The sequence below is a fragment of the Neodiprion pinetum genome, chromosome 4 (genome assembly GCF_021155775.2).
Source record: "Neodiprion pinetum isolate iyNeoPine1 chromosome 4, iyNeoPine1.2, whole genome shotgun sequence".
NCBI lineage: Eukaryota > Metazoa > Arthropoda > Insecta > Hymenoptera > Diprionidae > Neodiprion > Neodiprion pinetum.
The window spans coordinates 16,833,096-16,860,782 of NC_060235.2; the positions used below are offsets into that span (position 1 = coordinate 16,833,096).

A 27,687-nucleotide genomic window follows, 5' to 3' on the forward strand; every position below is an offset into this window, starting at 1 on the left:
TTTGTGACGTCTTCCATCCCATTCTATGACAATTTCTTTCTCCATTCTTCAGAGTCTGCGACAACAGTATCTTAGAATAGTTAAAGTACTCTTCAGTGAACTAAGAACTAGAGCTACTTTCATTAAGATCATACTTCAGTATTTCAAGCCGTGTTTAGAGGGGTGAAACGATTCGATATCGAATTTCTATTGATAATTAGATCTACATTGATTATTTGCGTTGGAACGTTTTACAAGAGCGGGCTAAAATTTTTATACAAATAGAAGCATAGCAAAAGTGGATGTGGAATTATTTATAGATAGTCAGATAAAGATCAGTCTTAAGGTTTATATTTATTTCATTAATAAGTGTTTACATAATATTAATATGGAGGTATTTTTAATCATTGAAATCAAATCTTCCCTGATTTCTCCCAAGGAATTTACCTTAGCTGTTTTCTTCATCGTTGCTTCTTAATATAATCATTATTAATCATTAGTATTAGGTATTATTCATTATTCAATATACTAACTAAATTTATTTGTATTTCTTTTTGTTTTTTTTTTTTCGTTTTGTTTTTCCCTTCCATATTTATACATCATTCATAATTTTTTTTCTCTTCACAATATTGTAACTTATTCTTCCTTGTCATCAGGATACATTTATGCTGCTTGACGAAATACTACGGACAATTTCCATTTTTTTATTTATTTACGTTTCTTAATATTAAAATTATTATAACGTACAGTTCGCGCAATAACTTTTGTTGATTTCAAGACTTACACAATCATTAATTTACATTTATTACCTAAGGTTTTACAATAGCTATGACAGTTTATCTGGTTTTCAGCATAGTCTTGCAGGAGTAATAAGATAATTGTACAAGTATTTAATCCCTTGTTGTACTACGATAAATACGAGTCGTTTTTCAAAGGATCGCAGTGTTTCTCGTTCCACAAGTTTTTCTTAGCTCAACAAAAGTTACTATGCTATCACTTGAACTAAATACAGTAATAAGATCAGAAGATGTGGCATTCTTGCCTGGTATTGAATAACAAGGTCGTCACTACGCCCCAAAATTCAAATATCATTGGCGAATTGTATTTAACTACTTTTTGTTCTCCAGTCAACTAGTTTCAAGTATCTGTTGATCGAACGAATAAAACTTAACGAATTTCAATTTGGCAAATAACGAAGCACGGCTCCTTAAATTTTCATTCAACAAAAAAAAAATAACTATTTTCATAAACTCCTCATACTCTTTTGCTAAGTCTCTTCCTTGATACTTAGAATTCATCTTTCGTTCAATTGTTGAACGGCGTGAATAGCAGAGAAATATATATGGTAACCAAGACGAACTATCATTATCGGATTCATCTTGAGACAATTATGCGCCTAATTTATACCTATATATATGAATAGTATGTATACGTAAAAAAGAAAAAAAACGAACATCGCATATGTAGAATCATTATCAACTAAAAATAATTTTTTTTTCCAATATTATTTTTCTTTTTTTTTTTAATTACGATGAATAGTAATAAGTAATAATTATAGCAGTGTTGGGTAATTGTAATAAATATGTCTAATAATAGGCACAGTAAATGTATGGGTAATAGTATGTATATTCATTATTCTGCATTTAATTTCATTATGCTATGGCAAGTTGCTGTTGTCAGGGAAAAAATTATAACAACAACAATAATAGTAGTAATAATAATAATAATAATAATGACAATAATGTGAAAACAGTATCAGTTCTTTTTGAATTTTCGCCCTAGCATGGTGCACAGTTCTTTTTATAAATTTTCTACTTCTTCCAACGCGTATAATTCAAGAATACACTTATAAATGCTACATTTCAATAAGAAGGAAAAATCAAAGAGAAAAAATAAAGCAAGGATGAAAAATTTATCTACCAGCAGAAAACTTTTGTTTAAAGAGGGAAAGGTCAAGATGACAAATTAAAAGCTCTAATAAAAGTATGAATGCAATACCCCGAAATAAGGGAATATATTCGTTAAAAAATACATTCTTTATAATTTTGAGATTGACCTAATAACATAGCATTACAAAAACGTATATACCTATATATCACCATCCAAATATGCAGATTTTACTTGTTATTATAATTGCGAGAGTAGAGAAATAAAAATATTAGAAAATGATTATAACATAATCAATTGTTGCAAGAGAAATTTCATCGGGACTGACGAAATCAATAAATCACGTTACACCTTAGATTTCACATCATTGATCGATATTCAAAGTAACTGTGACCACCACCAATCTTATTCCGTACGTTACTAATTGTTGTGGGTCAGTTGGGAGAAATTGATGTTATAATCGATCGTATGTAATCAGATCCTTATCGAGAGGCTTTACAGTTAATTTGCAAAAATTGGTTTCAGGAAATTCGAAGAGTAGGAAATTCACACCACCACGGTGTATGTAGTATCAATACCAGATCACATGTATGCAATTTATTTACAAATACTTTTATACTTGTGCTACTTTAGCTTTGTAAATTTTCTATTTGATTCCCTGATAACAGCGTACTTTGAAAACCGGATGGTACAAATATGGTTAATTTAGTAGTATACGTTGTCGATTTTTTTTAGTCTGGTCGCTCTCCGCAAGTGAGCCTACTTCTATAACTTACTTTCCTATATACGCATATATATACATATATGTCAGGGTACACACACACATATATATATATACGCACACCTCATTACCTTTTTTGAAATGTTTTTATTTATTGATATTTTTGTTAAATTATTTAATTATGTTTTTTGTTGCATCTGTTTATTTTATACTTCGAATGAAATTACTTTTCAAATTTAATCAACCCATGTCTCCACAGCGAGGTAACATCACCGCGCATTTCTTCCCTCATAACTCCAAGCAAAATTATTTTCTCACTTATATCATAGAAATCTGTAATGAGAAAACCACTAGAGTATCTTTTGACAATAACAATTGAATCATTCGCCGCATTACCTAGACGATTATCATGTAAAGTCACGATTCAACTTTACAGAATATACATGCTAGGATACTTACCTAACGTTCTTTGAAGAAACACATCCGTGGAAGTGGCAAATCTCCTTTAGGACAAATCTACAAATTTATCAAACATTAGAAAAAACACAATGCATGTGAGTCACCAGTCTTGAAATCAGGAGTTTACAAGTTTACAAGTTTCCAAGTATTCAATAACTCACAACTCGGTGCAGCCGCAGATTCAAATCTCTTCTGAATCTGATCATAGGTGAACTTAACGAATGCGTCATATTGCTCGGAGAGCTTCATGTTGAGAATCTGGTCATATTCTTCTCGGATCTGCGTCTCCCGTTCCTTCAGCATCCGCTCGCAGATCAATCCCACCTAAACACAAGTTGGTTAACCATTATTTGTAGCAAAGAAACGATCTCACAATTATGTCGATATCCATTCATTCTTTATTTTGAAAATACACCCACCTGTCTAAATGTGAACAGTGGTTTTTCTTTGCCGCTTGGGCTATGACTGTAAGCACTAGGCCCACTAGTCGATGGACTGGCGGGACCTTCAGTATCTGAAGAATCTCCACCATTGTTGTTTTGCGGGTTGAAATGCAGCTGCTTGCGCCGGTGAAGCCTGCGGATCTCTTCTCTAATATTGGCAGCCATTTTTTCTATGAAAACATTTTACGGCATTGGTGTAAACAATTCAGATACCTGACCTCAGTTTCTTAGACTGAATAACCAAGCCTGACGGATCGCAATCACAATTGCAACCAGGCATTGTTTTGATTGATGATGTTCAAATAACGGATTGTGAAATTACTTGAAAATAATAAATAAGAAAACCGAAACAATATTAGGTCTTTGCAACATCATTTCCAAGTTATTGGTAATGGCTGAAAGAGGTTAGTAAGAAGGCTTAGTTCTCATGTAAATGTTCAAGTTGAGTAACAAACTCCATGCATTCATTCAAAATTTTCACAGTTATGCAAATAGTAAAGTTGCAATAGTCTGCCTTTACGGTGGTCGAATTTTGATGGGTATTTTCAATAGATTCGTGGTAACGCATCAGACTGAGCATGAAAATGCTAATATTATGTCTGATGAATACGTAAATGAAGATTACAAACATACGATTCGGCTTGGTCCTTTTTCTCCCGTTTCGAACTTCGACATTATTGAATGAAATAATGCCTGGGTATGCAAAACTCACACAATGGGGAATTTTTTTTTAGTGACATAGAAGCGCGTTTGAACACCGAGGTGATGAGGGGAATTGTCGAATGAGAAAAAACTTTGTGAAGAAAAACGGTCATTCTAACGTATATTTCAAATTGCGCGATGAGTGGAGGAAAACCAGTTTGAAAGCTGTTTGTAAAAATAGTGAAAATCAGCAGCGACCGTTACGTCGGTATCTCCATATGATTTGCGCTCCCCTCACCCCACTTCACGCCTCCGGCCATAGTATATACGGGTTTTAAATCGCTATACATCTACGTTTGCAGCTAGCTTCCCCCTTTAACACCCCGTGATAAAAAAAAAATGGCCGAATATAATTACCAGGCGTCAATTTTTGTGTAACTTCGCCGAAAGCTGATGGGTTCTGATTCCTCGCCGGCGGTGTGTTTGGCGACATGCACATCGGGACGCATCTTCGCCTCTTCGAAGGCCTTACGTGGCTGTGAACGGGGTCGAACTCGAGTGATCGCTTCAGGGTGGCGCAGGCCATTTTTACTCTTCACAGTCTCGTACGCGACTGACACCAAAAAATCGCCGAGGAACCGCAAAAGGCGTTTTATTTCCCGAAAATATATCGGTACTACAAATTGCACAGTATTCCCTTTTCGTTTAGCGGTATCGTCGAAGACTTTCGACAAGTTTCCAGGCTGATTTAACTGGATTTTAAGACTGGCCACCGCAGCACCAAAACAAACACTGCAGTAAAACAATATGGCCTCCTCCGTCGTCACTTCGTCAGCCGCAGCGACTTGAACATTTTCCACAACGTTTACCTAGCCTAGTCTGCCATTGGTCATCTCTCCGCGTTTTCTCATTGGTCGAGCCGTTGCATCGTGCGTCACGACGCAGCTGCATCGATAAGGAAGGGCAGGGGTGGCCGATCGAAACGGTTCATTCGATATTCAGCCTACGGCAGCGCCGGCAATAGTCACGTGGTATGCAGATGCAGCTGTCAGCTGTCGCACGTGACTGACGCAAATTGCACGCACGCGTTAAAGATGCACGGAATGGCAAAAAATCGTATCTCGACCAACTGACTGCAGAGAATGATGCTTGCAAATGCAAAGAATAGATTTCGAAACTGGGCAGAGTTAAAAATGAAAATAGAACGCTGAAAAAATGCGCGATAAATTGACATCCGCTCAAGGATAATTTGAATTTTCATCGATTTGCAAAACAAACTTCTTCGAATCTTTTAGGATTTGCAGGATCGATTTTGAAACGATAATCTGAATTTTTCGAATGTGCTGCGCGATTTACTTGTGTAAATACACTGTTTGAAGAACTAAAAAACTTGCTTCGACCGTAACAGGACTCGAACCTGCAATCTTCGGATCCGAAGTCCGACGCCTTATCCATTAGGCCATACGGTCTGTTGATAGTCTAGGCCGTAGAATTGTACATATCTTCATTATAAAAATTTCTTTAACAACCTTGTACAAATTCAGCCCTACAGGAACAAAATCAATATAAGTTTCCGTACGACATATTTAAAATATAAAATGATTTGCATGTGATAAATTTGAAGATCATTTATTGTTTTACAAAGGCCTGTGAGGAACTGTATTGTTACAAAAAATCATTTCAATCTTTAATTTAAGGTCCTGTGACAGCCTACCCCTACCGACCAAGCAAACTCATCCCTTTTTCTCCAATATTAAATCAACAAATGAACGGGAAGGCTTGAAGTTTCGACGATGCATCGCTCTTTCATGGCGGAATTCAAAAATGTTACTCATATCTTGAAAAGCCTTAAATAGATGAGTGGTTTTTTGAAACACGTTACTATTTAAACAGTTCCTGCATTTCAAGGGCCAATAAGTGCACAGTTGAGATACCTTCCGCAATTCTAGAAAGGATGAGGACTAAAATAAGCCATCATGAGACTGTTTTCATGCAATATTGAAGTCGCTATACGAAAACTAGGGATACAAATAATTTCGTAAATAAAAAATGCTCTAGCGCTCAGCTGGGCGCGAAGTTCCTTGGTTGGTATGGTCGCCCCAGCACAGCGTGAGAGCGTCTTTTATCTACAAAATTACCGTAAATCCTAGTTTTCGTTGAGCGGCCTTAATATTGCATGAAAGCAGTCTTGCGATGTCTCATTTTATTTCTCATTCTTGCCGGAATTGCGGAAAGTATCTCAACCATGCACTTTTTGGCCCCTGAGATGCGAGAAATGTTGAAATAGTAAAATGTTTAAAAAAATCACGTTTTTGATGATTTTTGGAATACGAGTAACATTCCTGAATTCCGCTACGAAAGAATGATGCACCGTCGAGACTTGAACCCCTTCTGTTTATTTAATATACGAAGAAAAGGTATGAGTTTGCTCGGACGGTAAAAGCAGGACTACTACAGGGTCTTAACATGAAAAATCGGGATAACAGCTTTTCCTCTTGCTGTATTTTAATAATAAATAACAATAGTAAACACGTAACTGACAACTCATTATTCAGTCATACTGCTTCAATGAGGTATTCCATACCAGGATATCTCAGAAAAGGTTCAATGATTATTTAAACGGCTGCTTAAACCATTTCGGTACATTAGCTTTGGTTGCAGGTGCAAGGTTTCTATGACTCGGTCCAGGTGTGGGTTCTGATTGCTTTGGTGTTTCTACTACCCTTTCCAGTCTCTTTTCTTGTGCCATACTGATGTCAGGCATATCCTCATTCTGAAAACTGTCCACACCTCTCCGCGCCATTGCCATTCTAACGATTAAATTATCATCATTATTATTTATTCAAGTATTTGTGGCGAAACAACTAGCCATTCTTTCTGCTCACCTAGATTTTACTGCTTGAATACCAGCAGCTCTGGGATCGGTAAGTTTGTTGTTTAGTTCAGATTTCAAACTAGACTGGCCAGAGTAGTGAAGTATAGCTGAGGGCACTAGATTGGCGTCGACCAACCGTGCACCGGGATCCAGTACAGTGCGTGGAGGTGTTGTATCTGTTTCGTTAAAACTATGTAATACGATTTGCAGTTGCATAAGAAGTGCATCAAAAAGAGAAATATAGGTATGCAGAAATACTTACAAAGCATGAACTCGGCGTCAGGATTGGCCAGGTAAATTTTTACAAATTCTTTAACTGCCTGAACTGTTTCAAGCGGGCCGAACAAGCCCTGAAGTACCAATTGATCTGGGAACTGAATTCTAATCACGGTTTTACGATATTTATGTAAATGATGCAAAATCCTTTTGTCCTCATCCAATTGTCTCTGAGCCGAAGTTAGAAGTGGAGCCTCATCCAGCTCTGCTCTAAGGCGGATAGCATCTTTCAGTAAGTGCCGAGCATCCTCGACAGTAAGGTCAAAAAAGTTGTCGGGTAATTCATTACGTGGCAAGGCTTCTGCTCCAGCCTGATTAAACACTAGGGCATTTCTCTCTCCCAGCTAAAAATTATCAATAATTAATTTCTTGCGCTGCGAATATAATGAAATGAAAAATAAGCGGAGAGAAAAGAAAAATTGGAATCTTACGAATTCAACTTTTGTTTCTTCTATACTACTCTCAGATGTATCCATCGGTATTCCTGTGTTTTCAGTTTCAGTTACATCCGTTTTTTCTTCAACCTTCAGATCGCAATCAAGTTTTGGGATCTTTTCTGAAACTGAAGCTTGTGTATGATGCTGTGCAGTCTTTCCTGTTTTCAGGGCTGATATGGGATCTATATTTTTCTGTGCGCCTCTCCGCAATGCCGCTGTCTGTCGATTAGTTTCAGCCATACGAAGTGCCAAGTCAATGCTTTCTTGAGATGGCCTTGCAGCCAAAGGAGCCGACACATGAGCCTGAGTTCTGGGTTGCTCAGGATCGCGATGAATTAATCTAAGCATAGCTCTGCCGCAGTTCAGTCCCAGCATTCTGAGCGTCGTTTGTTCCAGTAGGTCCAACCCGCAGACCTGAGATTTTTAATTATTAATCGAGCGTTGATCAATGACAGGCTACACAGGCTTGAAAAACTAGCGTAACAATGTAACCTCGCGATGCATGTAGATAAGAGCTGCAGTTGGTAGCATTTGCTCCGGACACAGCTGATTCAGAACTTGAGCCAAGGAATTACTGGGCTGAAATTCACCTGTCACTCGCTCTCCGCTTTCAGTTTGAATGCCGACCGTCACATTTGAGTCAAGTCTCTTTTTGGTGCAAGGTACCATCTCCAGTTGAGCGTTGTTCGGTAAACCGGTAAATCGGAAGATGGCATTGGCGTCGAGAACGCGATTGTAATGCCTGAGGGTTGACGAAGACTCAGATATAATTTGGCGGCAAAATATTCAGGGATCGGCGCATAAGCAGGCATGGAAAGGAGCATAGTTATCCTGGTGAGACTCACTTGATATCATATTCCTCGGTCTCGTAGCCATGTTTTTGACACACTTGTTCCAGTATCTACAGAATAATTGATCGGATCAGTTGTATATCAGTGATCACGTTGATTTAACAAATTTTAAGAAATGAATCATACCTGCAATATTGTCGTGTTTGGCGTTACTTTCACGGTTTGTCGGCGACCATTCGGCGCGAGCACAATGACACTTTTGCTTGCCGCCATTCTTGTTTTTCTTCGAAAACAGCTGACGGTCTTGCTTAATCATTCCTCAGCATTTGCGCGCGGTCTTGCATGACGTCATAACGCTCGCTAGTTTTCTTTACATAGCGCCACTATCGGTAACGACGAAGCCGATTTGGGTTATTTGAACGGTGAAACTTGCGCCGTACAAACGTTTAGAAACATAATAGGGATGACAACGTGAAAATTGGCTAATTAACCGAAGCTAGTTCTCATTGGAGATTTGATTGAGTTTTCACTTTTTACGACTTCCCATCTCTTGAGACTGAATAATCTATGGACGAAGATGTGAGTTGCGCCAGCGGATTGAGGATAATCCCGCTAGGTGTATCTGTATGACGGGTATTTAATCAAATGTGCGGCGCCGTAGGTGCATGGTCTGAAGTTAGAAGTTCAATTGAACTGATATCGCCATGAGAGTGCATTGAATAATAGGTCGGGCCTATGTACTCGACGATAAATGATTGAAAAAATGTGGTGAATAAACGTTGAATTTTTAATGAAATTGAAAAAGCGAAAGAGCTGGTGCGTGCAGTGCGTTAGTATGCCCGCTAAGGTGTCGAAGAAGGTCGTCGGGATGATAATCAGGAGTCGAAAATCCATCATGAAGGATGGTGTGATCACGGTACGTATTTCAATTGGTTTTTTCCTTTAATGTTGAGAGGTATCGGCAAGCTGGGTGACAGACGGAAAGAAAAAACCAAGAGATTCATCATCCTCGGAAAATCATTCGTCACAGCGACGTCTCGACGCTGAAGCATCGTTCTCGTACTTGCTCGTCAAGTTGCGACGCGCGTCCAACGATAGATCCGTGTACAAATATTCCCTTATCTTGTACGGCGACAAGCTTTTCCAAGTCTAATTAGTCCCAGTCTTTATCTCGCGTCCCTATTTTCCTGCCAACCAACAACCAGCAACCTGTCCGCATTACTCACCTCAACTCGCTGTTTTACCTGTTGCAATGCGGTTATTCGCGTCAAGGATAGCGACGATATTACATACGTGTTATCATCATAACCTTGCCGATGACTTGTGGCCGAGGGGTTTTAATTCTCATCCAACACCCAGCCGCGGTTTCCCCACTCTTTCTGGAATCACCATCGCGTTGACGTCCTGCACACACGGGCGACCCTGGAATCGTCCCGAGGCATTGGTCGATCAGCCGAGATGATCTTCGTATTTACATTACCGCAAACAGGCTATGCCCATAACCCGTTTGCGGTATCTGTATGAGGATGAAGTTGGTATTGTTACTGTAACGATACATGCTTGTGAAAATCGCTACTTCGCCTCTTCAGAAATGTCCGAAATGTAATAAACCATTATAAACATAATATTTTTATTTTGTAGTCATCTCCTTGAAAGTCATTCTTGAATTACCCAATAACGATGACATTTTAGCCTGAGGTTTCCTTAGGTTAACGTTACTAACTTCAGCCTGATATATCTGTGCCCTCAAGTAGCGGCTGAGGAGAAGAAATCATGCGCGTACGAAAAATCCCGATGATGGCGGGGCCGCAGCAGGGTAGTTGGGCACCAGCTTCGCGGCGGGAGGGGGGTTGGGAATGCTACCGCAGTAGTGGTGCTCTTGCGTAAAAAAATTCTTCGATACTTCGCCCTCTTCTCGAACGAAGAAAGGAAAGAAGGAAAATCGCCGTTATTAAGACGCAATGTCCAACTCACGCGGCGAATGTTTACCGGGCGAGATTTATTGACAACTCGTTGACTGACGTTGGCCCACAGCTGACAGACGTCAGTTTAAAATGCGCTCGTCAGAATTTGTTCCGTTCGCCGAAAAAGTTACGCCACGGCCTCATGATTCGAGGATTCCGTAACCCCGTGTATTCGCGTTTCACCGCATATCATCGGCATTGTCGTCGCATTTTCGAGCGTGTTTCTCACGGTCCTCGACAAAAATTTACCGAGTTTTACCGCGACATCGCGCCTCCCCAGTTGACGCTCACCAATTTTCGGAGACACAGTCGATGGACCAGCGCGTTTCAATCAAACGAAAATTTACAGGCCTTCAGCCGATGCTGCGTGTGTATTTTTAGCAATATCTGACTCTCACCAACTGTGTGATGAAACGTGTGTGATGAGTTACGTTGATTGATAGATTCCCTCCTCGTTACGTTGGTATAAAAATATTTTTCCCCTTATATATTTACTCGGTGCATCGCTTTTCCACATCCACAAGTAATTTTGCATAGGAATAGAAAAAACGCGACTTTTTATTTTCCAGCCAAGGAAGAAGTACATCTGTCGTAATACAATTATTCTAACTTTTGGAAAGAATTTTATTTGCGTCACTGATGTAATGTAGAATATAATACCCAGCGGCCAAACAAACCTCAATAGACTACTTTCAACAGTCTTTGACATTCGATTAGTTTTTGCACGCAATTCTTACAGTGAAAAAGAAAAAGTTCACAACTCGTAACTCTAATAAATCTATCAAGTTGTTTGAATTTAATTTTCAATAGATCCTAAGAGGAACACTGGTGCGAATAAGTTTAGTTAGCTTAGTAAATACAGGGCACACTTATAAATCCGTCCGTCAAATACGGTGATATATATAATCAAATATCTTTCAACAAAACGAACATTATGATCAAGTTTATATATCAATGAAAATGCGAATAAAATTAATTCAGAGCATACAGAAAAACTGGATACCTCCAACAGTAACGTCTTTCCTGGCCAATAAACGGCACGCAACGAGGTATTTACTGCTCTGAAAAACTTGCACGGTTTAGGTGTCATTTTTGAGATATTATAGAACACTGGTTCGAATCAAAAAAAAATCACGTCGATGAGCAGATGCGTCTATTGAGAACTTAGGGGCGAGCAGGGGCGATGCCCCCTGGTGCAGACGGGGGCTCGGAGGGCCCTTCGTGCTCCGAAGCTCACGATGGCCAGGAGCCAGCGCTGACTAAGCCTCCACCCTTATTATCGCCCGTTCAGCGTTGCTACAGACATCTCAAGGTCAGCTGGTAGTATAAATTTGTATAGCTTAACGAGCAGCGCCGCCCACTGAGAAGGCAGTTGTGCAAATATTTGATTCGACTGTTCAGTTTTTCGTCACAGCTGTGTAAGAATTTGACATCGCTAGCATCCTGCCGATAAATATCTTCTAATTTTCTAACTTTTCTTTACATTTCCATTGTTTCAGAGTTCGGGAATCGGCGAAGCCAGCGTTTATCATGCCCTTGTCGTCATATTCCTGGAGTTCTTTGCCTGGGGACTGCTGACAATGCCCATTATTGCCGTTCTCAACAAGACATTTCCCGATCATACCTTTCTGATGAACGGTCTGATAATGGGCATCAAAGGGATTCTCTCGTTCCTCTCAGCTCCACTGATCGGCGCGCTCTCCGACGTTTGGGGAAGGAAATTCTTCCTGCTTATCACTGTAGCTTTTACCTGTGCGCCTATACCACTCATGAGCATAAATACATGGTGGTTTTTCGCCATGATTTCAATCAGCGGAGTATTTGCCTGCACATTCTCGGTTGTCTTTGCTTACGTCGCTGACGTCACCGAGGAGAGCGAACGTTCTCTGGCTTACGGTTTGGTAAGTATTTTCGCGCATATCTGCACATCGAAAATTAACAAATCTGGCGATAAAATTCCACATGTAACTTGCTGAGTCTTTTTTCCAACAGTCATTATTGGCTAATCTTAGATTGGAATTTGCTTAGTCAGCAGCATTAATATCCCTATAAGTCCACTTGTGTCTCAACACGTTTTCTGTATTCTAGGCTGGTGACACATTGGCCATATAAGGATTAGATTGCGTTCATTTTGATTAGATAAAGAAAGGCATGAATGTCCAATATCTAACACTGATCAAAATATAGCTTGAACCATATGTTTTTCTGTAATCTACTGCAACTTCAGACAACATCACTCGTCATGTTACTTCCAATCTTCTCGTAATCTGATCCATGTCGTGTGCTGTTGGCACAAATAAAAAAGTTTGATGCTTAAAACCAAAAAGGGGCAGAATATTTTGATTTTGTTTGATTCACGTATACTGCTCAGCATTCAATATTTCGTACTGATTAATTTTTCTGTTTTTCAGGTGTCTGCCACATTCGCAGCTAGTATGGTAATTAGTCCTGCGCTCGGTTCGTACCTGATGGAAGTTTACGAACAAAATTTCCCCGTTGCTTTGGCAACGGCCATTGCTATCCTAGATGTTTTCTTTATATTGGTTGCTGTGCCGGAAAGCTTGCCTGAAAAAGCTCGTCCTCCAGCCCCTATTTCTTGGGAACAAGCAGATCCCTTCGCAGCCTTGGGAAAGGTTGGCAAATTCAATATTTTTATTCGCATTTAGCCGTACTCTGCCTTCAGAATTATCAGATTGATAACCGGTGCATTTTTTTTCTAGGTGGGCAAGGATCATACAATTTTGATGCTATGTGTCACCGTATTCCTGAGTTATTTGCCTGAAGCAGGCCAGTATAGCTGTATATTTGTCTACCTTAAATTAGTAATGGGTTTTTCTGCCACAATGGTGGCAGTATTTATAGCGGTAGTTGGAATATTAAGTGTCTGTGCACAAATAATACTTGGGCCTCTGATGAAGACCCTCGGAAGCAAGCACACAATTATGCTCGGTCTTCTCTTTGAGATGCTACAGCTGATGTGGTACGGATTTGGCTCGCAGACCTGGTAATATATCCCTTTCCATGCTTTTACCACTTCCATTATCATCTCTGAGATATTATTGCGAGTTGGCTCTCACAGATAAAACACTTGTTTCTAAAAACAATTGTTTCAGTTTTACTACATTACTGTTAATTATTGAAAATGATCATTAATTTCAGGATGATGTGGGCCGCCGGAGGTCTCGCTTCAGTTTCGAGCATCACGTATCCCGCAATATCAGCCTTTGTTTCGATGCACTCAGATGCTGATAAGCAAGGTCTCGTCCAGGGAATGGTTACCGGTATGCGAGGTCTCTGTAACGGCCTCGGACCCGCAATGTTCGGTGTAATATTCTACCTCTTTCACGTTGACCTCAACGACGACTCCTCGAGTTCACCCAGAAACACCCCGAAACCGCCGTCACCAGGTGATGCGAATGGAACATCGTCAAATACGCATTTCGAGGTAATTCCACAGGCGAGTGCAAGTTTAACGAAAATTTATCTTGGTTCCAGACTTCCATGTGCTTCGTGCGCATCTTCAATCAATCTCTAATGTGCTTATTCATCGTTCGTTTTTCAGTTCATACCAGGACCGCCTTTTGTCTTTGGAGCCTTCTTGGTAATCTGCGCGCTCCTCGTCGCCGCGTTTATACCTGATTCAGGATCGACTATGCTCGGATCGGCGCATCCTTCTGGATCCCGGAGGCCCTCCGGTAAATACGCATATCAAAAATGTACGTTATAAGTTTGAGGATTACAAAAAACAAAACCAAAAAGAAAAATACAACGACCGATGGATGCTTTCGGTCTAAATTGGATTTGCACGGCATGTGTGTGTGTGTGTGTGCGTGCGGGTGTATGCGCGTCTCTATTTTTGTCACTGATCTTGTTGTGTTGTGACTATGGTTACGGTTATTCCACCCAGTCTTGAAGCACTCGATTGTAGTTCTATGCACATTATGGTAACTGTTTCATTTGAGAATTACCTATTCATTACTTCGCGTTTTGATCGATTGTGACGTTTTCGCACTCCCAACCTCCTTAGATTACAGCAAAGTTAACATACCGCTTTACCCGACAAGCATTTATCGTGATGATGAATCGCTAAAAATGCTCCTGAATTCCTCTCAATCCCTGCGATGTCCAACGCAGTTATGCTCGAAACGGAACGTTTCATCCAGGTGTTCAGTGTCTTACTAAACTCTGACGTACGTTTTCATTTGCATACAATATTACAAAAGACCGCTTCGTTTATTTATTGATTTACTTATTTTAACTCACAATATTCTATTTTTATTCTAAAAATACATGTACGTATATTTCAGGCCTTTCATTGGATGTTCATTACGAGACAGAGAGAGTGGCTGGCTCAAGGGGAAAAGTTGGACCATTGTCACCACTGGTTGACAGTTCAAACTCAGCCGCTCTATAACCAATCTCATATCTTGGGAGTGATGTGCTGCAAATGACGAAGATGAAAGAATATACGGGGTGTGTTTATAACACATCATAATATCGATATGTACCATTGTTGATTCGTGGTGATACCCCCCCACCGGACCACTGCGGTGGGAAAAATAGATTTAATTACTTTTTTTTACATCTAGAATACATTTGGTTGTGAGATTGGCTATAAATCGAGAGAGCGCGGTGAGACGTCGAATGCTGGAAGCCAATTAAAACGTATTATTATAGGATACGTTCTATTTTTTTTTTTTCACTTTTTTTTTAATCGCTATTTTGCCAACATCTACGAGATAATAACATGCTAAATAAGTGTAAAGGTATAATTTCTATCCTACAAAGGGCCGATTTAAATATTTCAGTTTTCTTATATGTAAGTAGAATTCTTATCGATTATTTTTACTGATGCGATACGTTTGAAGAAGCCTGTTTATTGTTGCATGAATAAGCTATACAAGCTTGTGAACAGAGACGGATACACAGTCTGTTATTGATTGTCGTGAAATTGTACAAAATCATAATACCCTACTACTTATTTGGCAGGAATACTAGCTGACGTCCATTGCTTTTCCTGTTGTTGCTATACGCTTAGCCATAGAGATAAAGATGAAAAGATGACGATGAGAATTCGGCATAACGTTGATGAAAATATTAATAAAAATTGCGATCAGTATTTCCGTTAAGATAAATACTAACTTACTTATTTATTTTTACTACTTAAATTCTACTCTCACTTTTGGTATTATTCTTTCTTCCGCCAAGTTTTTCTTTTTTTGTTTTCATGATATATACACACCAGCCTACCGGTAAGTGCCTGTGGCATAACTTTTTATTCCAACGCGTTCCCCCATTCACATGTACTTCATTGTCTCATACTTTATTTCTATACGATTAGCAGAGCGTATGTAATGCGCGTGTTATTGGTTGAGGAACTAGTTCTGGGCTATTGGCCAGTAATGAGTGGGAACTTTGTTTAACAGCCTATTTTCAAGAATTTTTCTCGTACATAAATTGGCGTTGGACATTATGCAGAGGTTGATGTGTATATATATATACACATTTATTTTAATTTTTTTTCTCCTTTTCTTTCATCGAAACAAGCATGTAAACCATAAGTTCAAATTGAACAAGCCAGAAACAGAGTTTTCACGATACTTTTCACCACCATGAATAGAAAAGAATATGCCGCTCTGTCCGACAAACTTCCGTGATGATCTCGAAAACGACAAAATGAAAAATCTGAAACTGACAGGACTTGGCAGCTAAATGAAAAAGTATTGAGAGACAAGTTAGAAAAAAAAATTATTGAAAAACAAAAAATTTATAACATTTAAAAAAATAAATATACAACTCGGAAAAACATAATCGTTCATTCAGAAAAAGTAATAGAGAGGAAAAAGTATATGTTTAACAGGAGAACATTGAAAATCGATTCATTTTCCATAGAACCCGGAGTTCAAATCAAACGGGATATGGCAATTTTTCTTATTCATTGTTTGGTTGTAAAGTCCTGTTAATTTCAAATTTTTTCGTCGAGCAGTTTCAGAGATCATTGTGGGAACTTGTTGGAGAGACCGACATTTTTCTAAAAATCTGTTTTTCGGATTCTACAGGTTCGAAGATGTAAAGATTCGTTGAAATTAGAAAAAGCGATTGCTAACCGAAATCTATACTTTTCTTATATCACCGAAAAATAAATCCTTAATGCGATAAGGTCGTTGAATCCTTTCTTGCTCCAAGTAAGAAAAATATCATCATCCAAATTAAAATATCACTTGAAGCGGATTTTGTAGTAAGAAAAAGGTTTTTTTCTTCGAGTGCATGTATTATTTGATCAGAGTGATTATTCGAATATTGCGGCGAAAAATTTTCAAACATTCATTGGAACCATGCATGCCTAGATTTTTCAAAACGGCATTAACAAATTTTGTGTTTTTACTTAAGCTCCTTGTTTCTTTGTTGTGAAGATAAAATACAGTGATAATGCACCAGGTATTTTTTAATGCAGTGTTTCACCCTGTCAGAATCTGCTTTCAAAGTATAAACGAATCTTTCAATTGATTACTGTGACACTATACTCGTGCCAATCATACTGGATGCTACGTTTCCTACTTTTCTCTTTCAATATCTTGATCTACAAATTATGATTACAGATTACGTGACTAATATTTGATGTAAGAAATGATTTTAGAAAGCTATACTTTTATCGTTCTGTTGAAATACAAAAATGCTTTACTGCCTGATGCAAAAGCCTTCTACTTTTACGTGTGTATATTTTGCACTTGCAGACTTGTATTTGCGTTTCAATATTCGTAAATAAAATGCAATTGTAATCTGTGATTATATTAGTACTGTGCAGGTTCAAGAATTCTTAGAGGTTAGAGAGAGAGAGATATTCGTTCCCTTCAATTTTTCCTCTGCTGCCTTGTATTTAATTGGCTTCGAGCTGCTTCTTCATTTTCATTTAAAGCATAGTGTCATACTTGCATTATGTTGGTATTAGTAATTGTTTTGCTGTGTATTGTTTCATGCCTGTAGTATCAAGTTTTACCAGAAATAATAGACTTGAATTTGGATTAGTGAACCAACGGATACAAATAATATTTGTAAGATTACTAACGCCATGCTAAAGTATGCAAGGTTGTAATTAGGAAATGCAGAGTTTTAAGTTTTGAAGACACACTCCATAAAATCTTTGGCCTTTGACGGAGAGCTCCCTGTACCCGTTGGGGATTCACTAGAATTCCGAGAACCTTCGCACTGCTAGATTTTCCGTTATTCTTGCCATAAGTTGCAGCTTGTGCGAACGCATAACTATTAGTATACAATAACTAACTAAAGAAGAGAGAAAATATGCTGAAAAATAAACTTATGAATGAAAATAATGGAGGCGCTTTAGAAGCAGCCTCCCAGGAAGCCAAAGATTGAGTAATTAATGAATATTCTGCTTTTTTAAAAAATTTTTTTTTTATAATGCATAGCCAGGCACCCCGGCGGTTTACTATATAATTGTCGTGCAGTGGAATTTAAAATCAGGCATAACTAGCTAATGCATGTTTGGAAGAATACTGTTAACAATAATCGAAGTGGAAAACAAAAATTTTGAAAAAAGAATCAAATTCCATATCCGTATATAAGTAAACGAGCATTGCCATTAGTTAGATAAATCTAACGTTGTATGAAAAAGAGGTAATTTTAAATGATAATACTGATGCATAATCTGATACTACGATTACGTTGATACAACAATATCATCCCGTGTTCCAAACTGTTTAATTTATGTTACATTTCCCTTGTGTCCTTACCATAACGATTGTGTAACTGCGAGTTGACGATTGATCTATTTTCGTAATGTAATTGTAGGGCAAGAGATGATTAAATCATAATTTTGGTCCAAACTACAACGATTTTTTGCATCGACCAATGCTCTCATCGTATGCACGCATGTTCCTCGGTAACTGATACGTGGTTAAACATTTTCACGCTGAAATCAAGTAACAATACGTGGACATTTACGTCAGTTGGTTTTTTAATGAAATTGTGGACTGGCAAAGGTTTCCTTCGATAAAGTTTTGGCGAGTGCGTCTTTGTTGCACAAACGTACTGTTTAAATTTGTAACGGCAGTATTCTTGACAAATTTGCAAGATGTACAGACTCGTATTGTATAGTTTCAGGTTTTTGTTTTACGTACTCGGGATCCTATTAATTTATGTCTCTAAGCAGCTCAGGACACGAACACCCGCTGCACCATAGATTTAAAACTATTATTAAATAAAAAGACATTCAAGAGCGGTATAAATTATAAATATAGATTATTATATAGTTCTAGCTTCTAACGTAGTTGATTATACACTGTATGTAATTGTACGATAATGGATGCGTCAATAAAAACCAATTATTTTTAAGATAAAGAAAAAACGATTGATGTTCATTTTTTTCGATCTTTGTTATCTGCAAGATCCATTTTCTTTTTTCCAAACTCTATGGCTCTTAGATGTTTGTGGAGATATTATTGCTAGAAAAAAAGCATTGTGATGGAACCTTTACCTGTTTCTCAAATTTTAAAAACCATTGTTGAGTGAAATTAGTATATTAGTGTATGAGCAGAAGTAGTCATGAGATTAAGATTGATAAATACATGAGCCACTTATTAGATACACCGGATATTGACAAAATTTTGATATGCGCAAGACTTTCATGTATACAAGACGATTTTCGTCACATCAGAGATTCCAAAAAATGATACAATCAAAGTTGAAACCGTCATTGCCTTCGGGGTATTACGAGCAACTCCTCTAATCGTTATTGCAGAAACTCCGCAAATAATGAAAGGATCTTTTCAGGTATTCTGTACAGAGTTCACTGTAATTTGAGACATGGATGCCAGCGCGGAACCGCTTTGCTGCCACAGTTCAATCGCCTTGTTTACTATCATCTCAGCAGTCTCTTCGGATATCTGTTGTCAAAAATGAACGTTTGATTAGTTGCAAAAAAGTTAACATCGTACGTACGTGCACTTTGAGTCTCATAATTGTTATTCTGAATTAAGTAACTCTCACATTATTAATGCAGTCAAGTACATAATCTATTCCTTCGCAGCGAAGCAAGAGCCGCCTCAAACTGGTCAAAGTCACAAGGGTGACAAAGACCAGAATCTTATAGGATCCGGCAACTATCTTGTCCCAGATTCTGGATTCAGGTAAAAGAATGTATAATCTCATAATTTAACGATGGTGGAAAGAACATGATAGAACAGCAGATGCTCATCCAGCTTTAATTCTCCGTTTTCACAGCACTTACTTTGGTATGGAGCTATCGCTAATCGTCCCTGCGAAACAGGAGCAAAACCATGTCTCATACGGCAGAAACTGTAGCGTGCTGATCTTCACCAAGTGTCTGTGAAGCTCGGAGTCTTCTCTTTCCAACAATGTGCAGGTGCACTCCTGGAGCCTCCCGACGTCGCCATGAATCTTTTGCACGATGTCCAGGAGCCCACCAAGCACCCAGAAAGTGTCAACCGGTTCGTGAGTGGCGTCTATGATCTGTGTGACACTTTCAGCCAGCTGACTCATAGCCCTGAGGCAAAAACGAACCAGAACAATGTGAGTACATGAAAATGCTGTAGTCACACACCAGTTGGAATACTCCGATCGTATGTGTAATCAGTTTACTTTAGTAGCGGAGTTTCTAGTACGGCGTTCATGTCTAAGCTGACACGTCTTGATCGCAAAATCCACATCGTTAAAAAAAGATGGTGTGGTTTGCTGTTTTCTTCGACTGTTTTGATCGTACAAAGCGCACGTTTCAGGTCATCGAACTCTATTTTTCTCTGCGCTGTAACAAATGCATGACTTTCGGTGTAGACTGGCACGACACCCAGGATTATTTTCCATAGTAAATTTCTGTATATTGCCGGTACTGCGAACCTCAGGCAAAACTGCTTAAGCTTCGCCTTGTCAAGCGGACGCTCCTTCAGCAATATTTCCAGGGATTTCTTCTCTTCGACACTGCGAAATCCCACCTGTCGATTTTCAGGTGTTGAATTCAGTTTAGTTTCAATTTAATCACCCATAAGAGTCTGAGAAAATATTACTTTTCATGCATTGTTAACCTTTTCGTAATAGGATGACCGGAAATTACGCTCGTCTGTCATGTTTCGATTTCAGTTGAAATCAGCTCGTCGCTGTCATTCGTAAAGGATCTGGCATTCAGCTTCGGTAGGCTTGCACAAATCACTTGGAATGACTTGGTCCGAATTCTTCGAATTCTCGCACTCCGGTGCCTCCTGTGTCTGTCAAATTTTCCATGTTTTCATTTCTCTCGATAGATTGTAGCAGCGCCCTCAGTTGTCGTTATTCTCAACCACGACTATTTTAAGCTCTGCCATACCGATCAGATAGATTTTCGAATAAATACACACCTGCATTGGCATTTAAGCTCGGCGGTGAGGGGATTGAATTTTCGGAAACAAAAACTATTCTCGTGGTATTAGCAATCGTATTTATTACTATCATTATAGGCAAGTCTTTGAACATTATCTACAAACGAGGAATAAAACTCTGAAACAAAACTCTTATTATTTATGGTGTTTGTAATTATGGCCGTTATCTTACGACGAGAAAACAATAATTAAATTGCATAAAATGCGCGTTCGTAGGCAAATCTAATTGGTCGGATTCAATATCAGATTAGAATCCTGATCACATGTATGTAACATATCATAATACAAAGATATTGTTAAGAAATTTTCTCTGCTTTTTGAATAGCAAATCCGACATGACGTAAATACTTATAAAATATATCCCAATATCCAAATTTACGTGAAATATTATGCGACTTATTAGAATATATCATGACGAGTGAAGTTGACCTGGTATACTATATGTATAATCAAGTACATACAACAGCTTATTCTTGGAATGAGCACTGGAATGTTAGAATATTCGTCATACGATTCCCTGGCAATACCCACAATTATAATATGAATGGCAAGAATTTTTCGATGATTACCTATTTTCAATTATTTATTTCTCTAGTATTATGTTCCGCAAAATAGTATTTCACTCTTATCTATTCACGATCGTACTCCAATATTAAAACTAATGTATCACATTATAAATACACCTACAGTGCAAATAATGTATACATTCATACATACACTGCCGGCCACAAGTTTGGATATACCAGTCGAAATTTCTTCTCGCACTAAAAGTCAGATAGCAGACTCAAGCATAAAGATAATCAAACGTTTCAAGTAGCATTTCAAAGAGGAAAAATTAATCTTTTCCATAATTTTTTTTAACCTTGGGACGTATTTTTGAACATGGCCGGTATTCGGCTATTTTTTAGCCACAGCAAATTAACCCCACAGGTCAGGGAAAATTTTTTCACCAGTTTTTTCTATGCTGAACTTATAAAGGATATCAAAACCTACATTTTTATTTTTTAGAAAGTTCCGTAGAATTTTTTTTCGTCCCAGTATTCCATTTTTAGCTAAAAGACATGGTTAAAAAAAAAGCCGTAATTCAATAACTAGGGAGTTTCAGAGGAAATGTCAAGAGAGTAAAAAGTTGCATAGGTTCACACTGGAGTAGCTTGAATTTTTTCAGAATTTTTTTTCAAATTTTTGACTGAGTCTCTAATGAGTAAAGGGGCAATTTTTTCGGTTGGAACTCGAAGAATCATCGTCAGTTGAGTTATTATGTCGCGAGAACTATCAGACTTAAGACAACATAAAGAAAAAGCTTTAAGCTCTTGAAATTGTTTTTTAACGCAAAAAAAAATAGTCAATCACGTCTCTTATCTCATCTGTAAGAGTTTTGTGCTGAAAAATAGAAAAAATCACCTTTGCCATGCCATGATTACGTTAAGTAATAATCACGCCTCGTTTTTTAGTACCAAGTTTTTTATATTCAGTCAATTTTCCACGTTAAAAATTTGAAAAATGTGTTAGAATAATTTTTATTTAGATTATGGAGAAATTATTAGAATTTAAAAAAAACAACCTGAAAAAATTATTGTTAATTAAAAATAAAAAAACAAAAAAAATTTCTCTCATGATATATTGTCCTAGACCACATAATTCCCAAATAGAGTCTCTCCACTCATCAGAGTCGCGACCAAACATTTTGAAAAAATTCAAGCTACTTCAGTGTGAACCTATACAACTTTTTACCCTCTTGACATTTCCTCTGAAACCCCCTAGTTATTGAATTACAGCTTTTTTATTAAACATGTCTTTTAGCTAAAAATGCAATACTGGGACGAAAAAAAATTCTACGGAACCTTCTAAAAAATAAAAATATAGGTTTTGATATTTTTTTGAGGTTTACCATAGAAGAAACCGAGGAAAAATTATTCTTTAAGCTGTCCGGTTAACTTTCGGCGGCTAAAAAATAACCGACAAATCGCCACGTCAAAAATACGTACCAGAGTAAAAAAAAAATGTGAGGAATTTTCCAAAAAGGCAAAATGAAGATACATTTTTCCTCTTTAAAACGCCGCTTGAAACGTTTGATTATCTTTATCCTTGAATCTCCTATCTAATTTTTAGTGCGGCACCAAATTTCGAGTGGTATACCCAAACTTTTGGCTAGCAGTGTATAAATGAAGTAAAAGTCAAACTTTGTGGAATGTAAAATATCACATATCGTCGATAAATCTATGGAAGAACTTATCTTCAGACAGAATTTGACGAGTTACTAATGACGGACGTTTCATATGCGTCACACTTTGACTTCCAAACAACAAACGCTGTTTCATATTTCCTGTTTGTCCCATAAGTTCGCATTGTTGCAACTAATGTTGGTAGTTATCGCTCTCAACATCCGGGTTTCATTGTCACTGACATTACGCTGTTAATCATTTCTCGAAGCTCGTCCATTTCTTGTTTACTTTTAGCTACCATATCTTTCACTTTCTGTTTCTTCTTCATTATTTCCGACATTTTTCGCCAGCAATTTGTACTGTTAGCGTGACAACAGCATTTTATTGACGTTTCCTCGTGTTCACAGATCTGATCCAGTTCATCGTTTTTACAACATAGATCAGCCTTCTCAGAGCAGCAAACTTTCCACTTTTCTGCATCTTTACTCGTACCTGATTCATGTTCTGCATCGCAGTTCCCTTCGCCAGAATTAGAATCCCAGGTATTTACAGATTTTAAACCATATTTATCCAGCGTGCTGGATTCTTCACCGTGCATTTCATATTCCATAATACGATCTCCTAAGTTTTCACATACTATTGGATCAACATCGGTCACGTTAGCTTGTCGCTTTAAGCTTGGTTTTTTATCAACCAGTCTTCTTTTTTCTGATTTACTGTGTATTGTACTGTCGCTTAGCCTTCTCTCCTCACCTGGTGGTACAAGATATCTCTTTTGCATTTCACATAGGCTATCGCTTGCTCGCCGTGATATCGGATTTGCCTTCTGGTCACCGTGGTGATCCTGATTAATCGATTCGTTCCCGTCGGTGGTGGTCTCATTAGTGTCAGACCACTTCGAGACGACCGTCGCTAACGAATCGCTCTGATCTTTGCTCAGTCTCTCACAATGTAACGCAAACTCTCCTTCCGTATCCATTATGTGTTGCCCATACTTCAAGTTGTCCTCGTCGAATGATAATTGTTTTGCCAATTTTCTCGCAGACATTTTTCTAGATTTTTCAATGTCAATCACTGCATCAACACTTTGTGTGATATGTTCAAGACTTTGACCTAATTCATGTATATCTTCGTCAAAATTGTCAACAGGATCTGTCGACTTGCTTTGAAAGTCATTGGTGTCTCCATCGAAATTGGTTTCTTCAGTGATGTCCAATGACTTCATTTCTATTAAGTCTCCATGTTTTCCAAATGCGAATGATTTTTCACCTAGAATTAAAGAAGTGTTACTTGCCAAAACTCCTTCGCTATTATATTCAATCTTTACAAGAACAAACTTTACCTATGATCATCCGTTTGTTACGCATATCAGGACTCTTCGATCTTGGTCGCTCGAGGTATTGCCTATTATCTGGTGAAAGAACAGATAATCGGCCCTCCTGTTGCATGGAACCAAAGAGCTCGCTGCTGCTGCTGTTTGTATTGGTGTAAGAATCATTTTCGTGACTCTCGTGTTCTCGTAGGCGTTCCATAATCTTTTGTACAATCTCCGATGGAGCTACGTACGGGGAGCCTGTCAAAAGGCACAGGAAGAATTAGAGTTTTCCACCAAGAGATAGAATTCAATTGAATTGCGTATTTATATTTTCGATAAAACATACGGTGAAACGATTTGTGCAATTGATTTAATCCTGGAAATTTTTAATATGGATGTATTTGTCGGTACGCAAATTTGAGATAATTTGTGTATCATATAAATTATAGATAAACACCTTCCCTCCTCTGGTTTAGAGTTCTCTTGTACAGTGGGAAGTATTTGTACTGGATATGTGATCACAACAAAAAATAGATCAATCCTTGCAGAGACAATTTGTAATACTGTAGAGAGGTGAAAAATAATTTGCATAAAGAATAATTTACTTAACCTAATGAATTACATGAAACAAAAATAATTGCCCAACTAGATGTTTCTATGTTCGTTATGCATGCAACGTGATTTTGAAAGTCCTCAGATAGGACAACTATCCAATAAAAAAGATTATATGGAAGGAATTTGCAATTATTACCAGAGAATAGAAACAGAAATTAAATTGTGTCTTCCATTAACCATATAATTAAAATTTGAGTTCATTTTGTTACGTACATTATGAAACACGGCCCGACGTGAAGATGCTGTTTGTACGATGATTGAGCTCGATAAACTACAAAATTTAGCCAATCAGAGAATATGAATCTTCACACTCTTCAATAATAATATCAAAGATAAAACGCAAGTCATAGTGAAGACAATAAACATGCTTTACCATTAAAAAATAATCCAGAAACACAGATACAAGTACTGAGTATCTGATGTAGGGGAGAAAAAGAAAAGAAAAATTAATGAAGCAAACAGTGGACTGCAAATCAAATAACGAAAAAACGAAATCACACATAGAATTTGTTAGCGACGTCGTGATGGGAACACTTACTAAATCACTTGGCCCGGAATGTCTACGCCTCGGAAAACACGGAGGCACACATAGAGTGCTATCGTTTCCTATAACCATTATAAAAACGAAATTGATGAAATTGATTATGCGATGTTGTTAGTGACAAAGGCAGTTCTATTCTCTAGCCAAATCTCGAAATATTTGACAGCTGTCAATATTAGCAAATATATATGAAGCTTCCGTTCGCGTTGAGATGCTAGATTTCTTTATGTCAACTTGTGTAGCATGTTAGCTGCATGATTGAATGAAAGCGAATGATTTTGCTTCTGCTTATCCTCGTTCCTGTTATTTTTCTGCTTCTTTAAAAAAAGAAGGAGAAAAAGGATGGAAACAATCGTTACCAGTGAGTCCTCTATATCCCAGAGACGCGGTGTCGAGTGATTCGCTGTCCTCTTGCTGCTGTTTGAGGAAATCATTTATAACAATTCCCTTCAACTTAGAAGGCTGCAAAAATCTCTTTGGTATTCTAGGCATTGACCCGCTCTCCTGAGGACTGTTATTGTACCCAAAGCCAAGACTCAGCAGAATCGCTTCTGGATCAGCCTTTCGCCATTCCAAAAGACTCTCAACGCTGCTGCAATGGCTGCTGTCAGATTGAAGACTGAGATCCCTGACGAGTCTGTTGTGTGGAACAGAGCTTCGAACAACAACAGAAACAACAAACAGGAAATTAAGCAACACCAGACGTAATGAGCGATAAGTTGAATTAATCATTCTGCGTGCCCTACCTGAGTGGGCCAGTCATTGTGATGGCTGGAGAGTTAGGAATAGTGATAGGCGCCGAGGCGGTCATATCTGATTTTCGTTGATGTTTTTTCTTAAGGAACGAATGTGCCTCTGCAGTATTTTCTGGTTGTAAATTGCCTGGTGTTTGCTTACTGCCAGTTCCCTGGTCAAATGGAGGTTTTGCGTTCTCGTAGGACGGAATAGAGTCAACCCATTGTTGAACCGGACTGGCCCGCCGTTTCATTTCCCAAATACCACGCAGCCAATGTGTCACTCGAACTATGGCCTCAGTTCCGATGTTTTCTGCACATAAGGTCAAGCATCAGTATTTAGACAGAACAGAATTTATACAGAGCCCTTCTTTTTTTTTTTTTTTTTGGAAAAAATTGATGCCAATCATTGACCAAATATAACACGATTTGACACTCTCGATTGTTGAAAAAATAGAGTAAAGCAATGTGAGAAATAACAAAGTGCTTGGTGTCGAATGAAGAATAACAAGAACAGAAATAAAATTATGATAAAAACGAAAACAGGCGATAAGCTGGATCAGCGGTTGTCAAATTATGTAACAAACCGAACTGAACATACAGTTCAGAAAACAGTGTAGGCGTAACTTTGTTATTGAATATACGATATCGTACCTGGATCCATTTCCTGCCCGATTTCAAGGTGGCGGTAGCGCAAAAAAGAAGGAATAAAAATCAAGTTTCGCAGATATAAATTAAGCTAAGCGATAAGACAATTGGACATTGAATATAAGGTTATGCGTATAAGGATCGATGGTTGTATTGGGATAAACACAGACGTATCGTCACGCATTTGCCGAACTAGCGCTTCAATATTTTCCTCGTTAATTGTGCACAATAAAGAATACGGCGATAGTTTACTTACCGCGTCTTCACCCCGCGCGCTTTGTAACAGCCCAAACACACTGCCCAACAAACTTACAATCAACTAGCACACTCGGCACACCGCACAAAGTTGGACAGTGGGAACGTATGGCAGAGCATCAATCGAGCGAACAACCGATTCGAGATCCGCACTACAATCTTGACTCATTAGTAATAACGACGTCGCCGTTTCAACGTTTCATTTGACTCTCGCTCGCCTTTCACAATCGCTCGAGTTCCCAGTGACGGATCATAAACGGGCGCGCGATTATTGTTGACCACCACCATCAATAAAATTTCCATACATCACGCGTGATAATTATATTTATGGCCATTACATCTAAAAATAGAATTCACCTATCATGCAATTCCTTTCACGGTAACTCACCACTTATAAATGTGATCAAACACTTAGAGACAATGTCTATAGAATCACTCAATTTAATTCAAGGCAACATCTGAACCAAACCGCGATAGAGATTAGATGAAAAGAGGGAGACGAAGTGATGATTCGACAACGAATTTTTCGATGGGATCACATGACCGGAAGTA

The 27,687-nt window shown here is 38.2% G+C and overlaps 5 protein-coding genes and 1 non-coding gene across 13 annotated transcripts; 1 reads left to right on the forward strand and 5 right to left on the reverse strand.

Annotated features, from left to right (window-relative positions):
* Window positions 1-308: 308 nt before the first annotated feature.
* On the reverse strand, window positions 309-4,969 carry akirin. Its single transcript, XM_046623990.1, has 5 exons — window positions 4,549-4,969; window positions 3,466-3,659; window positions 3,208-3,370; window positions 3,047-3,103; window positions 309-2,920 (listed from the first exon to the last, which is right to left on the reverse strand). Exons 1-4 carry the CDS (start codon window positions 4,715-4,717, stop codon window positions 3,093-3,095), a joined length of 537 nt encoding a protein of 178 aa, XP_046479946.1. The 5' UTR covers window positions 4,718-4,969; the 3' UTR covers window positions 309-2,920; window positions 3,047-3,092.
* A 558-nt stretch (window positions 4,970-5,527) lies between these two features.
* Window positions 5,528-5,600, reverse strand: TRNAR-UCG (transfer RNA arginine (anticodon UCG)). The gene has a single exon. It is a non-coding gene; the product is annotated as a tRNA-Arg (tRNA).
* Window positions 5,601-5,744: 144 nt separating this feature from the next.
* Window positions 5,745-9,192, reverse strand: LOC124215829 (tether containing UBX domain for GLUT4). Its single transcript, XM_046619637.2, has 7 exons — window positions 8,697-9,192; window positions 8,565-8,620; window positions 8,212-8,461; window positions 7,714-8,133; window positions 7,269-7,626; window positions 7,017-7,182; window positions 5,745-6,941 (listed from the first exon to the last, which is right to left on the reverse strand). Exons 1-7 carry the CDS (start codon window positions 8,781-8,783, stop codon window positions 6,743-6,745), a joined length of 1,536 nt encoding a protein of 511 aa, XP_046475593.1. The 5' UTR covers window positions 8,784-9,192; the 3' UTR covers window positions 5,745-6,742.
* On the forward strand, window positions 9,132-14,977 carry LOC124215828 (hippocampus abundant transcript 1 protein). 6 transcript variants are annotated; one of them, XM_046619630.2, is made up of 9 exons: window positions 10,325-10,937; window positions 11,285-11,786; window positions 11,974-12,375; window positions 12,886-13,107; window positions 13,195-13,478; window positions 13,634-13,931; window positions 14,037-14,169; window positions 14,502-14,664; window positions 14,782-14,977. In XM_046619630.2, the coding sequence occupies exons 2-8, from the start codon at window positions 11,658-11,660 to the stop codon at window positions 14,654-14,656; spliced, it is 1,623 nt and encodes a 540-aa protein (XP_046475586.1). In that variant the 5' UTR covers window positions 10,325-10,937; window positions 11,285-11,657; the 3' UTR covers window positions 14,657-14,664; window positions 14,782-14,977. The 6 variants fall into 6 exon arrangements, with proteins under 6 accessions (XP_046475587.1, XP_046475590.1, XP_046475586.1 ...); XM_046619631.2 differs by lacking the exons at window positions 10,325-10,937; window positions 11,285-11,786 and adding an exon at window positions 9,132-9,426; XM_046619634.2 differs by lacking the exons at window positions 10,325-10,937; window positions 11,285-11,786 and adding an exon at window positions 9,134-9,426 and having other exon boundaries at window positions 13,634-13,919.
* A 3,366-nt stretch (window positions 14,978-18,343) lies between these two features.
* On the reverse strand, window positions 18,344-20,782 carry TBC1d7 (TBC1 domain family member 7). Its single transcript, XM_046619638.2, has 5 exons — window positions 20,533-20,782; window positions 20,093-20,442; window positions 19,722-19,997; window positions 19,481-19,610; window positions 18,344-19,377 (listed from the first exon to the last, which is right to left on the reverse strand). Exons 1-5 carry the CDS (start codon window positions 20,572-20,574, stop codon window positions 19,261-19,263), a joined length of 915 nt encoding a protein of 304 aa, XP_046475594.1. The 5' UTR covers window positions 20,575-20,782; the 3' UTR covers window positions 18,344-19,260.
* Window positions 20,783-20,904: 122 nt separating this feature from the next.
* olf186-M (Ki-ras-induced actin-interacting protein-IP3R-interacting domain olf186-M) lies at window positions 20,905-27,625 on the reverse strand. Of its 3 annotated transcripts, none has more exons than XM_046620279.2 (5): window positions 27,524-27,625; window positions 26,245-26,545; window positions 25,858-26,153; window positions 24,370-24,600; window positions 20,905-24,296 (listed from the first exon to the last, which is right to left on the reverse strand). In XM_046620279.2, exons 2-5 carry the CDS (start codon window positions 26,484-26,486, stop codon window positions 23,242-23,244), a joined length of 1,824 nt encoding a protein of 607 aa, XP_046476235.1. In that variant the 5' UTR covers window positions 26,487-26,545; window positions 27,524-27,625; the 3' UTR covers window positions 20,905-23,241. The 3 variants fall into 3 exon arrangements, with proteins under 3 accessions (XP_046476235.1, XP_046476234.1, XP_068991740.1); XM_046620278.2 differs by having other exon boundaries at window positions 27,137-27,590; XM_069135639.1 differs by lacking the exon at window positions 27,524-27,625 and adding an exon at window positions 26,887-26,964.
* Between the last annotated feature and the right edge of the window lie 62 nt (window positions 27,626-27,687).

What these genes read in the sequence shown, in the direction of transcription:
- olf186-M (XM_069135639.1), bottom strand. An exon ending in ACAATGACTGGCCCACTCAG is followed by an intron (nt 26,154 to 26,244) that starts GTAGGGCACGCA and finishes TGTTGTTCGAAG; the next exon opens with CTCTGTTCCACACAACAGAC. An exon ending in GGGATATAGAGGACTCACTG is followed by an intron (nt 24,601 to 25,857) that starts GTAACGATTGTT and finishes GCCTTTTGACAG; the next exon opens with GCTCCCCGTACGTAGCTCCA.
- LOC124215829 (XM_046619637.2), bottom strand. Translation starts at nt 8,783, where the DNA reads ATGGCGGCAAGCAAAAGTGTCATTGTGCTCGCGCCGAATGGTCGCCGA. An exon ending in ACCGAGGAATATGATATCAA is followed by an intron (nt 8,462 to 8,564) that starts GTGAGTCTCACC and finishes GTCAACCCTCAG; the next exon opens with GCATTACAATCGCGTTCTCG. An exon ending in TGACGCCGAGTTCATGCTTT is followed by an intron (nt 7,183 to 7,268) that starts GTAAGTATTTCT and finishes TTAACGAAACAG; the next exon opens with ATACAACACCTCCACGCACT.
- akirin (XM_046623990.1), bottom strand. Translation starts at nt 4,717, where the DNA reads ATGGCCTGCGCCACCCTGAAGCGATCACTCGAGTTCGACCCCGTTCAC. An exon ending in TACACAAAAATTGACGCCTG is followed by an intron (nt 3,660 to 4,548) that starts GTAATTATATTC and finishes ATGTTTTCATAG; the next exon opens with AAAAAATGGCTGCCAATATT. An exon ending in CACTGTTCACATTTAGACAG is followed by an intron (nt 3,371 to 3,465) that starts GTGGGTGTATTT and finishes ACTTGTGTTTAG; the next exon opens with GTGGGATTGATCTGCGAGCG.
- LOC124215828 (XM_046619630.2), top strand. Translation starts at nt 11,658, where the DNA reads ATGCCCCCTGGTGCAGACGGGGGCTCGGAGGGCCCTTCGTGCTCCGAA. An exon ending in GTTCTCTGGCTTACGGTTTG is followed by an intron (nt 12,376 to 12,885) that starts GTAAGTATTTTC and finishes TCTGTTTTTCAG; the next exon opens with GTGTCTGCCACATTCGCAGC. An exon ending in ATTTCGAGGTAATTCCACAG is followed by an intron (nt 13,932 to 14,036) that starts GCGAGTGCAAGT and finishes TTCGTTTTTCAG; the next exon opens with TTCATACCAGGACCGCCTTT.
- TBC1d7 (XM_046619638.2), bottom strand. Translation starts at nt 20,574, where the DNA reads ATGACAGACGAGCGTAATTTCCGGTCATCCTATTACGAAAAG. An exon ending in AGCGATAGCTCCATACCAAA is followed by an intron (nt 19,611 to 19,721) that starts GTAAGTGCTGTG and finishes ACCTGAATCCAG; the next exon opens with AATCTGGGACAAGATAGTTG. An exon ending in TACTTGACTGCATTAATAAT is followed by an intron (nt 19,378 to 19,480) that starts GTGAGAGTTACT and finishes TTTTGACAACAG; the next exon opens with ATATCCGAAGAGACTGCTGA.